This window comes from Phallusia mammillata, chromosome 2, assembly GCF_965637545.1.
Source record: "Phallusia mammillata chromosome 2, kaPhaMamm4.hap1.1, whole genome shotgun sequence".
Lineage (NCBI taxonomy): Eukaryota > Metazoa > Chordata > Ascidiacea > Phlebobranchia > Ascidiidae > Phallusia > Phallusia mammillata.
In genome coordinates, this window is record NC_137253.1 from 12,783,859 (window position 1) to 12,797,418 (window position 13,560).

General features: G+C 39.9%; 1 protein-coding gene across 1 annotated transcript in view; it reads right to left on the minus strand.

The window, feature by feature from the left end:
* Positions 1 to 13,560, minus strand: part of LOC145212531 (uncharacterized) — a 56,980-nt gene that overhangs the window by 15,339 nt on the left and 28,081 nt on the right. Inside the window, exons 42-59 of the mRNA XM_080080683.1 lie at positions 13,060 to 13,237; positions 12,124 to 12,669; positions 11,968 to 12,057; positions 11,618 to 11,808; positions 10,993 to 11,205; positions 7,974 to 10,564; positions 7,614 to 7,884; positions 6,690 to 7,176; positions 6,361 to 6,602; positions 5,696 to 5,929; positions 4,850 to 5,096; positions 4,182 to 4,327; positions 3,568 to 3,795; positions 2,818 to 3,040; positions 2,078 to 2,152; positions 1,231 to 1,355; positions 697 to 862; positions 74 to 249 (exon numbers count right to left, since the gene is read on the minus strand). Coding sequence (XP_079936809.1) covers positions 74 to 249; positions 697 to 862; positions 1,231 to 1,355; positions 2,078 to 2,152; positions 2,818 to 3,040; positions 3,568 to 3,795; positions 4,182 to 4,327; positions 4,850 to 5,096; positions 5,696 to 5,929; positions 6,361 to 6,602; positions 6,690 to 7,176; positions 7,614 to 7,884; positions 7,974 to 10,564; positions 10,993 to 11,205; positions 11,618 to 11,808; positions 11,968 to 12,057; positions 12,124 to 12,669; positions 13,060 to 13,237 — 6,429 coding nt within the window. The remainder of the gene's footprint in view (positions 1 to 73; positions 250 to 696; positions 863 to 1,230; positions 1,356 to 2,077; positions 2,153 to 2,817; positions 3,041 to 3,567; positions 3,796 to 4,181; positions 4,328 to 4,849; positions 5,097 to 5,695; positions 5,930 to 6,360; positions 6,603 to 6,689; positions 7,177 to 7,613; positions 7,885 to 7,973; positions 10,565 to 10,992; positions 11,206 to 11,617; positions 11,809 to 11,967; positions 12,058 to 12,123; positions 12,670 to 13,059; positions 13,238 to 13,560) is intronic.

Here is a 13,560-nt window from a genome sequence, read left to right on the forward strand (position 1 = left end):
GCAATATTTTAAGCCGAGGTCATAATGATTTTTTGCACACCAACAATTTGACGAGGGTATTGGATAAGTATACCTGAGCTCCTTCATTATTAAATGCAACGACGGCTATACGAGAATTGTCAGGTCCAAGAACTATTCTTTTCGTTATTGCCGAGAGCACGTTGTCGAAGTAGCGGCCATTAGCTGGTGTAGTTGCAGCGTCGACGACGATTGTCAGGTCCATAGGTTTCGGACATTTGTAGATGGGTTCTGTTGGCCAAATAAGAAACTTTTGATCATGTATATTTCTGATATGAATAGTTCGTCACGGCTCCAATTACACAAAAATATGCTAATTAAACACCAAAATAGCAACCCAGCTACATTTGACTCTGTGTTGTGAGAAAAAAACTGTCTAACAACTGGATAAGCACACTACTACAGCAAAAAAATAAACATCACAGGATTGAGGCTGTAAAACGACATAAAATCCGCCAAAATAAAGAATACATAGTTGACCCCTACTATTTTTATCAATAGTTCTGCATAATAAAAGTCGTTTAGTTCCAAAACAGTTTATACCCTTTTAAAAAGAATCAGCAAAGTATAAATGACCAACCAAACACGTGACACAGAATCCATTAAAAATGGCTTAAAAGGGGATCTTGCGGCTTTAGATACTTTTTAAAACCACTACATTAGATCACCCAACGATACCTGGTGGTTCGACGATCGGTCGAGCACACGGAGCAGTGCAGCATTTGATACTAGCACTGTAGTTGTAACACCACGAGCCTTCTGCCTCCGACACATCAATGTGATAGCATTGTGGGAAGTCGTTAAGATTGCAACGAAGATTTGACTGAAGTGTTCCCTGGTCACTCTGCAAAAAAATATGACTTTAAATAAATCAAATGAAACATAACGATACGACTTCGTTTTTAACACGAATGAAGCTGTTTACAAGAGAGCATTTATAGCAGGAAATATGTACAAAACGTTAAAACAGTAAGGAGAACAAAAAGGGCACACATAATTGACAGTTAACGGTTTTGTAGAAACATCGCAATGCGTTTTGTGAAGAGAGCCAACATAAAACTGAGTTTGGCAAACAGTGATTAATACAGCTGACTTTGGTGCTACGTTTGAAGTTAAATTTCAAAAATGGGTCCAAGAAAAAAACGTATATTCTTCACAAGTTTTTCGGAGTGTTTTTTGTTTTAAATGTTAAAAACATGCAAATTATCTCACCTCGCATTTTATTCCGAGCCCAGTATACGATGGTCGACAGATGTCACTGAAGTTGTTTCTGTACGAAGCCCAACTCTCGAAGTCACCAACGTTTTCATGAGTCGGTTCATAGTTGCTCACCGGTTCTGGTTACATAAGTAGGTATCCGGTTATATAGCATAAAGGTCCAACAAACATAGAACAACGAGTGTACAAAAAACAATTGACTTAGAACAAGATTGGGACTTGCAATTTAAAGGTGTTTGGGGGTATGGGTCTACCTACTGATGCGCTAGTTTACATACTCCATTTTTTGCCTTCTAACGCAGTGGTTGTTAACCTACAGTTAAGGGGCCGTGTGTCACGGTTTGCCTGCCTTGCATACACGTGAGAGTTCGGACACCTTACTTCTTAACTTGTTCTGTTGTATTTTTATATCAAGCCACACGCAGCTACCACACGTGGTGTGTTCAGCAACTCAATAATAGAATGAATGTCCCGTATGTAAACAGCATCACACCACATATCGGCACAATCAGCTATGTGACGTAACAACGGTATGACGTACAACGAAGGGAAAAAAGGAGAACATTACTGTAAGGCAGAACATTACATTACTGACACCGTTGAATATGCGACACCGTGGAATATGGACTAATTAGGTTAACTACATAACCCGTTTTATTGCATATAAAGCTTGTCAACCTAAATGTGCGATTAACCGGATTCGTCTGTAGTTTCTTAAGGAACATAAATGCAAAAACGGTTAAGCGTGTTTAACTTTCTAAAAAAGTTTTAAACTTTTATGATGCGAAAAAAAAATCCATCCTTTATACAGCTGATAAGATCAAAAAGTGACGTGACTCACCCGTCCAGTAGCATTCGCACACCTCAGTGGTGCTAATCTCTGATGTCGTGGTCGTGTAAACACCAGGGGTCGTAGCTAAAAATGTGTAAAAGTTACTGGATACACACAGTGCTGGATTAAGGGTCTGCTGGCCTGTAGGCACAATTTATAAAGGGCCCGAAAATCAGGATTGCCAACTAAAAAAAATAGAATTATTAGTGTTGCCAAATCATTCTGCTGATTTTGAAGTGGCCTGGATTTTTGACTGGCCTGTAGGCACGTGCCTACTTTGCCTAATGGTTAATCCGGCACTGGATACACAAAAGAGCAAGGTAGAAGGTGGACAGGAAAATGCAGACGGCGAACACAACTTTGTAAGTTTACCATTTTAAACCAGCTTTGTTTTTGACAAAGCCAAATATATGTGTAAATATTACGTTGCTTCTGACAACTTTAGATGACATTGATAACAAACAAACAAACATGAAAGTAGAATATGTTGATGTTATTGCATTGAATCATGCTTCCTATAATGATGAAATTACAATGTTCTTCATAGTATACAAATCTTTTTCATGATGTTTCATAAATCTATAAAATTGACAATTTATGTTTTGATTCAGTAACACACCCCAGTCCCTTTTATACAGTACAAGAAAATTTTCATAATGTTTGATGTTTCACGAATCCATAACAATGACAAGTTATGCACTGGTCAGGTATTCAATAATACCTTACAATCCCTGACAACATAAACTTACTTCTGTGTGATGGTGGAACACAAATTGCGTTAAAAACAGCGTTGACGGGTCCTGGGTTGTTTAAGTTGCTGTACCAGTTCACATAAGTTACTAGGCCGTGGAATGAAATCCGTTCCATCTCAGAAATATTTGCAGCTAGTAAACCTACAGTGGCAATGTAAACTTCGCTACTTCGGTTCGTTCTTAACTCGTCAAATCGGCGAATCGGTTCGTCCAGAGAATCCTGTGGAACAAAAAAAATAGTCTGTTACTTCTGTTAAATTTTGCGTTCCTTCTGCTAAAGAAATTAAACCGTAATCATGATTTTTAGAATGGTGATAGTGTGGTGGTCAAGGACAATAGACTTTGTGGAGTTGTTGTTTGATGTTGTTAACGAACTGACAAACTTATTTTTACAAAACGCTTTAGTATTTTAAATGAGAAAAACGCTTTGTGCAAGAAAACAGTTTCAATTTACGATATTTAGATGTTTCTAGTTATAAAAATACTTTTGTTTCTTAAGTTCATTTGCAACTGTCAGAACCAAAAAAGTTTTGTTTCATAATAAATAGTTCATGTGGTTCTACAAGCCAGCAAGTATGTGTTTATTATATCCTAGAATTTGGTAAGAACAATACAGATGCCACATCTTGCAAAGGAAATACGAAATGACATAATTATCTAAATTGGCCACTAAATTATCATACATTTCTTCACATTCTTTCAGACAACTGTGTGTTCGTCTTGAAATTCTTCAGTCCATTACTATACCTTGGATCTGGCGTCGTTGATAAGTAGAACGGCCCAAGGAACATCAGAACGAGCTCCGCGATCTGTTCTCAGTATTTCATCAAGCACAGCTGTAAGAGCTTTGCCAGTGTTTGTCACACCAGGTAGTTGCTGGATGGTGTCTATGGTGTCAAGTGTAGCGTTCCACGTTGTTCCTTCGCTCAATGTTGATAAGACTTGAACCGTAGGACCGTAAGTCACTATGGCGACCTACGTTGATGCGTAAAGTAAAAAGTTTGATGCTAGATTTATAGAATGTTCAAAATTAAAAAAAAGAGATTTTTTTTCAGTTTGTTGGCATTTAGTTTTTAGAATTTGACGCCAAAGAAAAAGTGAATCGCAATATAGTCACAGCCAAATTTGTTTTCTAAACTTAGAACAAATCAAACTATTAATGCACATTAAAGATTTATATTGATGAATTTATTTTTTCATTTAAGCTTCTTTCTCAACAGATTAGCACAATTTAAGTAATAAGAAATTTCGCTGATGCTCTCAATATAAAAATTATATTGTTGTCTCTTTAAAATGAAATATACTTGATACCTGATTGGTTTTAGAAGCTATTTTCTACATTTAGTTTACTATAAATTTACGTGAGTTCCTGTGGGCTTGATGTCCAACGAGCCAAGTACTTTCCGTAAAAACTTCTTCACGCTTTTACGACGGAAAACAGCGAGTATAGACGTGTCAACTACCACCACAAGATCGTGGACGTAAAGACATTTTGGTGGAGGTGGGGCTAAAGATAGAAGAAACAAATAATATTCCGAGATTGGTTCACACTGCAGACTAGCGGTAAAAAATAAGCTGCTTTTTTTCTACAGTGAAAACTGGCAAAGAATAATCATTTGCAATAAAATAGTAACTGTCGCTTGATTGATAAGCCAAAAAAATATTACTTCGGTTAATACTGTGATCACTAATTGTTGACTGCACTAATACCAGAGTAAAGCCCTCAAACAGCAGTAGTATTTTATTTGTAACAAGATAAATGTATTTTGTTAACGTCTTCAGTATTTTAGGACAAAAATTGTTTATCATGTTAAATAATTATTTAAAAATTTATAAATTATAATTTATTACAGGAAATCTTTTAAGATTAGTTTATTGCAACAAAAAATCTTCGGATTTTATGTTTTACCAAAATTGATTACTAACCCTTACGACCGTAAAATGGCATTTTAACACACACAAAAGAAAAAAATGGTAAATAAGTGCACACGTTTTACACACATTCATTGGGTATATTGACGAAACTTACCTGGTGGTGTAATAGGGGCTGTACACAAGTGTTCGTAAACAAATTCCAGAGCATCAGGAATCGAAGAGTTCGGTTTTACCCCAGCATTCATATCAGCAAAACTTGGGTAGTGTTGCACAGGTATACTTGGTATGGATTGGTTGAGTTGATCCACTGTATTTCGTTGCATTCCCACCACTACAATATCTCCATTTACTACCGTTTTTACGTGGTCGTAAAGTTGGGTCAGAGGACCGGTGAGATTACTCTGTAAAGTTTGTTTTCTGCTGTAAAGTGGAATGTTTAGGATTGTTATGAAAGTAACTGCATATATACATATCGTATCAAGAAAATAATTGGTCCACAAAAAGTAGAAATGGTATGTCACATCTATTCGTTTTTATGCCCGATTGATTTATTAAGATACATCGTTGTTTTTGTGCATACGTCTTTTCTGTGGAACCATTACTGTGCTTTACATATATTTACAGTATTACGATACAGCGATGTTTTTAAACCAAACTACACCTAGATTTTGTAAACTACATTCCTTATTCGAATAAAATCATATTGCATTATTTGGCATGAAATATGCAAAAATAAATTAGCATCAGTGCAGTAAAATTGAATCAAACCAAATGAGTGAAAGACCAACTAGGTTGCTAAACGTTCAGAATCTTCCAAGAGCTAAGTCAGCCAAACGTAAACTATGCACAAATAAATTTATATGAGGTAAAACAATGTTATAACTTTTGAATGTGCAGAGATTGTCACACCAGGTTGGAATTGTTACAATATAAATATTATTTTGCAAACAAGAATATTTCCCTTGCGACGTACAAAACTAAATTTAAACGTCATACCAACCTCGTTAGGTTCGTTGGTAACAAGCAAAACCGACCAGGTTGTATTTTCGTTCATTGCTTTAGCTGGTCTTATCACTCTGTTGATCATCTTATGGATGACTCTGTCGACTCTGGGAGTTATTCCGCTCGGTTTTGTGTTGATCCCATCTATGCTGTTAATCACGTCTTCAATGGTCGGCGAGTCGCCAATGTTAGTTACAATTTTACTGAATTTGGAGTACAACAACAGCGCCACCTAAAGACAAAAGTACATTGCAAAACAAATTAGACATAAACCACAATTTTCATGTTGCTTAGTGGGTAAGCAACAATCCAAACTGTGTAATTATTATTGGGTGTCTTTGAGTCGTATTGTCAAGTAATTCAATGCTTTAGTACGCTATGGTTAATGCATAAAGTTCAATCAAAATTACACAATAAAACACGTTAATAACCATGAAATGGGAGATGTGATGCAGTTGTGTTTTTACATTTGTATGTAAACTACACTTTAAATATAAACGTAACCATTCTGACGTTAGTTATCCCTTAAAACATACATAGTAGGACTTAATCATTGCATAGCAAACACCAATGACAGTCAGATAACTCAATCATTGTGAAGATAACTTAAAATTTTCTAACATACTTTAGTACAAAAAAGTATGGTATTCCAGTTTTTGATACCTTTGTTTCGTTGTCTTGAACATTGAACTTGCGCACGACACGTTTCAAGAACTTTTTCATTTCTTCGAAGTCGGATTGGTTGGTTCCACTGGTGTCAACCGCTAACACCAGATATGGTGAATGTTCGCATACTGGTGCCTCAGTGGTGAAAACTTCAGTGGTGGTAACTTCAGCGGTAGTGGCTGGTGTGGTAATTTTGGTTGTCACTTCCGTTGTCTCTGTGGTAGGTTCCTCGGTAGCAGCTGCTAAGTTTGAACACAAGAATGTTTTGTTTTTTGTTAAGATTTATGTGGTAATTTTGGCATACAAAGTTGTTGACATAAGCGTACCTGTCGTAACGTTTGTGACAAAAACTTCGCAAATCTTATTCTGTACGGCTTCAATCGTCCTTGGCAGCTCGTCAACGGAATGGAAAGTCAAAGTTCCGTCGTCGTGGTTTAAAGTGGTCAGTTGGTCAAAGTATGGGATCTCTTCCGGCCCTGGACCAACAGTCACCAAACGCACATTCAAGGCCTCAATCTTACGCAACTCAGTCATCAATTCAGTAACGTTATCCTTGGGCAGATGGTCAAGCATAAGAACGACCACTTTTTCGGCGTTTCGCCTGATTCCATCACCCAGCAACAAGTGGTAGACGCTGTATTCCAAAGCCGGTGTAAGGAAAGTTATCTCTGATAGGCGTGCGAGGCCCTCAGGTGATTTTAGCTGCTTGTCAATAGCGTCGAATGCCTCCCGTTTTGTATGACTGTTGTGTAGATTAATGATAAGCTGCGGTACCGGTCCGTACTCTACCAGCGAAAAACGAGTTTTCAACACCTGTAAGTTACAAAAGTGTGTTGTTTAAAGCAGGATATAGATATTGGAGTTTTGGGCGTAATGGTTTTTATCTCGGACTTGGATGTGGTGTTAAATTTTCAGTTTTGACAGAACAAGTCTAAATCCGAAATTCATTTAGTTTAGTTCCTTGTTTTGACAAAACTTATACAGGTGTTTTAATTTCAAGGCCAAAGTCCGAAAATTAAATGTGTGTTTGAGTATGATCATTTTAAGTCTATATACAAGGCGGCCGGATTCTAAACTAAAAATAAACTTAGAGTTGGAACTTAAGCCAAAATTCTTAATAAGTGAAGTTTAGTTACCTAAAATGAAAGATGGTTTTGCGAAACACCTTGCATGATGATATAATAGGTTTGGGTTTTTAACGTCATCTCGGAAATAAAAAATAAAGATTTCAAAAATTAAAATAAACTCACATCGAGGTCCATTCTTCTAACTATGTCTTTTATAAATGCACGACTAAGAGCAGTTCCATACTCTGTCATCAACATGTGTCGGTCAATAAGAAACACCAAGTCCATGATAACGGGGCAGACCCACGGTGGAGGAGTAGGGGGCGACTCGGTTGTCACAGAGGGAGTGCTGATCACTGGGGAGGTCGTGGCCCCTGGCAAGATGGGCACGTGACACAAGGAGTTGTACATGAAGGATACAACCGGCATGACGAAGTAGGGAAGAAACCTTGCTCTGTGTAAACAGAAATGAAGATTAATTGTGCATTTTGAAAGTACCTTAGTATAGTAGGCGTGGTTAAACCCAACAAGATGGACACATACCTGTACGCGTTGACATAGCCGTAGTAATTTACAACTCGGTCCCAGCGGGCAGAGCCCGCGTCGTCGGTCACTACAGAGGACACGACAATACCTTCAGATAACAGACCCTTCAGCTCCCCAGCTGGGATAAACGTTTCTGGATATCTTCTCATTATAAACACCACTATACGTCTTACGCCGGGTTCTAAGGTTCTTCCGTAGGTTTGAAACAACTCTTTTGCGGCGACAATACCCTTGACCATCGACAGAGAGCCGGTTGAAGGCGAGACTTGCATATTGGCAGCTATTGCGTTTTTGAAGTCTTCCGGTGTCTTTGCCATGCCGTCGGTAACCGGAATAGCGTTCCGGCCGAGACGTATAATTGCGGCATGTACAAAATCGTCGCTAAAAGCAACAGCGTCCCCAAATATTCCAAGGAATCGGCGTAAGGCATAGTCTGAGATTTGACTCGCTGTTAGAGCGTCGTCCACAACAAACACAGCGTCCACTTTGCATGGGAAAGTTGGTACAGGGGGTGCAGGAGACACTGTGGTTGTAGGTGCAGGTGTTGTAACATTGCCGTACTCACAAATCAACTCAAGAGCTTCGTATTCCAAATCTACAAGCGCATGCAGAAAAGCAACAGGAATTGTTCCGTAGTCGACAGTTGATAACTGCGCCGGGTTTGGTATACTTATTCCCCCTATCAGGTAGGTGATGACAGTAACTCCACGCGTTCGAGCAGTTTGAACTTCGGACAGCACATCATCAAAGCTTTTCCTTGCCATCATCATGAAAATCACCTTCCTGGCTGTGTACCCAATGGAACGCGGATTGGAGCTAATTACGTTATCTAGAGCGTACCGTAGCGCCTTTCCGGCGTTAGGGGCAGTGGAACGGCCGTAATGGTTCAGATTATTTACTGCTTTCACAACCTGTGGTGCTGTGTAATACTCGGCAAGATTGAAATCCAATTCTGGGTTCTCGCCGTAGCTTACCGCTGCAAACCGTGACCTTGCCTCGTAACCTTGATCTAGCAAGGTCACCTGACGTTGAATAAACGACATCAGCTGTTGGCTGTCGGACGAAGGACTAAGCAACGCAGAGTCATAGACATATACACCGTCGACGGCCGTACACACTGGAACTTTTATTTTAGGCGGCGGCGTTGGTGGTGCGGGTGTTACTGGAGCGCAGAATTTATTCACAAGGTCGTATGCTGTGTGTGGTAGGAAATGTGCTGGGCTAACAGGGAATTGCCGGTAGCTGAATTCCTCGATGGCGTGTGATTCAAGAAAGTTCGTCTCGACTGCTATAGCGTGAAAACTAACGTTCAAAGCACGCATGCCGTCCCACACGCGGTTGCTTATGACGCCCGTGATAAGGCGATTTACTAAGATGACGATTTCGCGAAATGGGTTGCGCTCAATGCTCTCGGTGTAGTTAAGCATGTCAATGGCAGCTTGAAGGTAGGCGTCCATATGTAAAGGTGCATTGGGGACTTTGGGACGCACACGCTCAATGGCATAGAGCAGTGTCACTTCATATATTGGGCGATTTAAGAAGAGGATGTTGCGTGGCGCATCACCGCTGACTATTAATCCGGAATGAGTTTTGTATTTATCATAATTGATCAGCCCGTCCATCTCGTTAAAGTATTCCTTGAGATATTTCAATAGTGTCTTGTTCGATAACAGGGCCTCGTCTACTATGAACACTATGTCGGCCAAGGGGCTGCAGGGTGGAGGTTTGGGTGGTACAGCAGTAGTCGGCACAGTCGGGGGCGCCGTCGCGCCAGAGTATTCGCGACAAAGACGATCCACAATTCCACGCTCAACAGCATCGATTTCATCGTGACTGGCTGTGGAGAAAACCAAAGACTGGTTGTTCGCTGGAAAGGAGCTGAGACGTTCATTGAGCGCTGCATCTGGTCCGACTGATAAAAGTGAGATTCCATTGGTTCTCAAACGTTGAAGCGAGTTGTTTAAACTAAGATCTTCAAGCGGTGCGCGATGCATAAGGTTGATTATAAACTTGCCATGATGGGCGTAGCGGTCTGTACGTAGTGTGAACACGCTTTCAGTGAGGTAATCCAGTGCTTTTGGGAGTCCTAGAGGACCTGAGGCATCGCCATTGTACTCTAACCACACTATAGCCTCTTCCGAGAGCAGGCCTTGATGGAAATCGTCAAGGCCAAACGCCAATGATGGTGGAGCATCACCACCATACAACACTGTAGCTACTCGGACAGCTGTACCCACTGCAAAGTTATCCATAGTGTTGATAAGGAGTTCACGGACTTGAGAAGCATTGCTGATTAACCAGAGGCGATCTAATAGGAACACAATGTCAGCTACTAAATATTCACAAGGCACGTAATGTGGAATCAACGGAGCTGCGGCGCAGACTGCCTCAAAGACTTGGAAGCCTGAGTCTATGAGCTGAGACATGGTAAGAATATGAGTGTGGAACTGTTTGCTGGTAACAAGATTCCGGGTGTCGGAGTTCACAGCCTTGGGGAATCGAGAGAGAACAGACATGACAATGTGATTGCTGTAGATTTGTTGCAGCATCGTTATGTTTACCGGGCTCGGTTTTCGGGATAACAAAAGCTGAAAATAATAGACGATTTTGAGTACACTGTTCACGGTTTTAAATAATCTTTTATTTCTTACGAACTAATGATGACAATATCACTTGTCGAAACGTATTAGTCATGTTTGATACACAAATACTGGCTCTGATTTTTTTGCTCAGGTTAGGATTTTAAGATATGTCGAGAGAATCAGGATTAAGTTAAAGCACAAAACAAATTTGAGGGTAAACAGTATTTTGTAGCTTCTCCAAAAAAAGAACAAATTAATCAAGTTAAATCAAATAGTTTGAACATCACTGAACTTGACATTTTTGCAAGAAATTAATACAGTTCCTATAAAAAAAAAGTATTTTGAGACACTAAACACAGATCTGTTTATAAGTTTAATGAAAACGAATATTTAATAAAGCAACAGATTATATACAATTCAATGACCCAACTTACAATGATAGTTTTGTTTCCAGCTCTGGTCGAGTTCAACATTCTGATGGCTTCAAATATTGCCTCGTTCGTATTCGCTTTTAAAGCTGTTGGCTCTGGCTCAGTTGGACCTCTCAAAGAGATTACATTGATCAAGGTGAGAATGTCGTCCTTGGTTTTCGTTGCATCAAACGGTTGGACAACTTTAGTGGTGTTACCTTCGTTTAGGATTGCCACCTGACAAACAAAACATTTAGTGATACTGTGTCGTTCTAGGTTCTCAACAAGGGTTTGGTTTTTAAACTTTTCAAACATGCGGCGCATTACCAAAATAAAATTTCGTGCACACTTTATAGGCCAACAACGCAAAAATTTTAAAAAGGAAGGTAATTTGCCGATATAGGGTAGTGGATTACATGGCTTTCAATAATAAATTAGTTAGAAAGTAGCTTTAACGGTTGTACATGTTACATTTTGTCATTATTAGCACACCTAGGACTCTCTCCGGACGCATATCAAACTGAAAAAGGTATGACGTAAAATACACGCAAGCTTTAACTTGAAATCGGGGGCCGTCTGTTTGTTTCCCTCAAAACTTGTTGTATAAATATCGAGCTTTTCAAATTTTCTAAACACATTATTTTTTCACCTGTACGGCTTCTGGTCCAATCGTGATTCGATCAAGCGCGTTGTGAAAAAATTTGCGCAAAGCATCTCGCGTGGACGGGGACTTCGAATTAGCCAGAGCACTATCCACAATAAATACGACGTTGGAACGTTCTTCGCAAAGGTAAGGTGGTGTTGTGGTAACTAAAGGTGTTGTTGTGGCAACTGTCGTTGCTGAAAAAAGTAATAAAAACATGAATTGTTTACATGTTTAAATATGCGTAAGTTTAACGTGGATAAAGAAAACTTTAAATTACAAAGTAAATCCAAAATATAACATACAACTTTTGTGTCAAATTTTAAGTGACAGAATTGACAAGCCGCCGTTATTACCAGTGGTTCCGGTGTATGGTTGAGTAGTCGGCACAGGAGTAGTGGCAGGAGTGGTTATCAACAGCGTTGGGGGAAGTATGAAGTACAATGCTGATAACAAAAGAATACAAGTCAGTACCAAAAACAATCTTTCAACGCCGATTCACAAATACTCACAATCGCAAATTTCTTGTGCTAGTGCCTTCATAACATCATGGTTTACCAGCCCGCTGTAACCACCTCCTATGACCTTATAGCGTACATCTGGGTAAACTGAATCGAAGAGCCCAGTCAGCATAGCTAGATTAGGGTTAGGTGGCGCTAGAGCGCTTGCATCCGAACCGGTTGGCGTGTTTCCATTTACCCCGCCATTGACCCCACCATTGACCTCGCCATTGACCCCGCCATTGACCCCGCCATTGACTCCGCCATTAACCCCGCCATTGACCTCGCCATGGACATCACCATTGACCCCACCATTGACGCCAAAACCATTTACGTGCCCGTTGACAGCACCATTGAGGTTTCCATTTAGTTCTGGTGTGGCGCTGTCGTTTGAAACAATAAGGACAAACATTCTAAACCGCATTCCCGTTTGGTTAAGAGCTTTGATTCCTTCACGTAGTGCGTCAAGTCTTTGATATTCATCAGCATCGATCACCATAACAAGGGATTGCGCGATGACAAAGCGCCCAAAGAAGTCCATTCCAGGGATGTTGAACCCTGTTACATGAAACATCCAATCTCAAAAGGGTAATTACAAAAATTTCTTTGTTAAGACCAGGAGTGCACAGCCTTTGACCGTATGTCAACATTTAGTGATAAATAGCAACAACTTCGTGATACGAGCATGTATATCAAAACATGTCTAGCGCAAGCCTTGGAGCGATAGGTATTTGGCTTCAGAAACGGCGTTCAATAAAACTTAAAACGGAGAACGGAGTTCAATGTTCTACAAAGTTAGTAGGCGTATGTTGGAACGCCACAAGGGTTGTCGTTACTGCCAAAAACCGATGAATCGGTCAACAATATCAATAATGCATAGTAGACCAGAACATTGCGCTCAAAAACTTATGTACAAATGGTATCTTAAGTTGTCCAGTTTATGTTTACCGACAAGCTGCTCTGAAAACCGCTGCATGGCTGTGCCAGCGTTTCGTGAATGTGTTGCTGGAATTTGTAGGTTTTCGACCTTTTGTCTGAAGAGAGGACCCTGACTGTTGTACTCGTTGGTCGCCACGAAATACGGGGAAGTTGTATGGATGTTGTCATCATAAGTGATCACTGTGGGCTACAAGAAGAAATTAATTTATTTGTTCATGTTTGTGCTAATGCATTGTTACGTTTGCCAATTGACGAAACCGATTTGCCCAACCCGTTTTAAATTGAATCTTTTCAGCATGCTACAGTTTAGGATTTAGTATATGCAAAACTTGCCATCTTCCGGATGCCATTAACCAGAATCGTCTTTGTCGACAATTTGCATTATTAAGTTTTCAAACATCTGAATTCGAACGTAACGTCATTGGGATAAGGCTTCAAGTATTTAGTTTTCAATTAGTTACAAAAACCCACACACAAACAGAATAGCTCTAACCGTCAGCGCTTGACGGC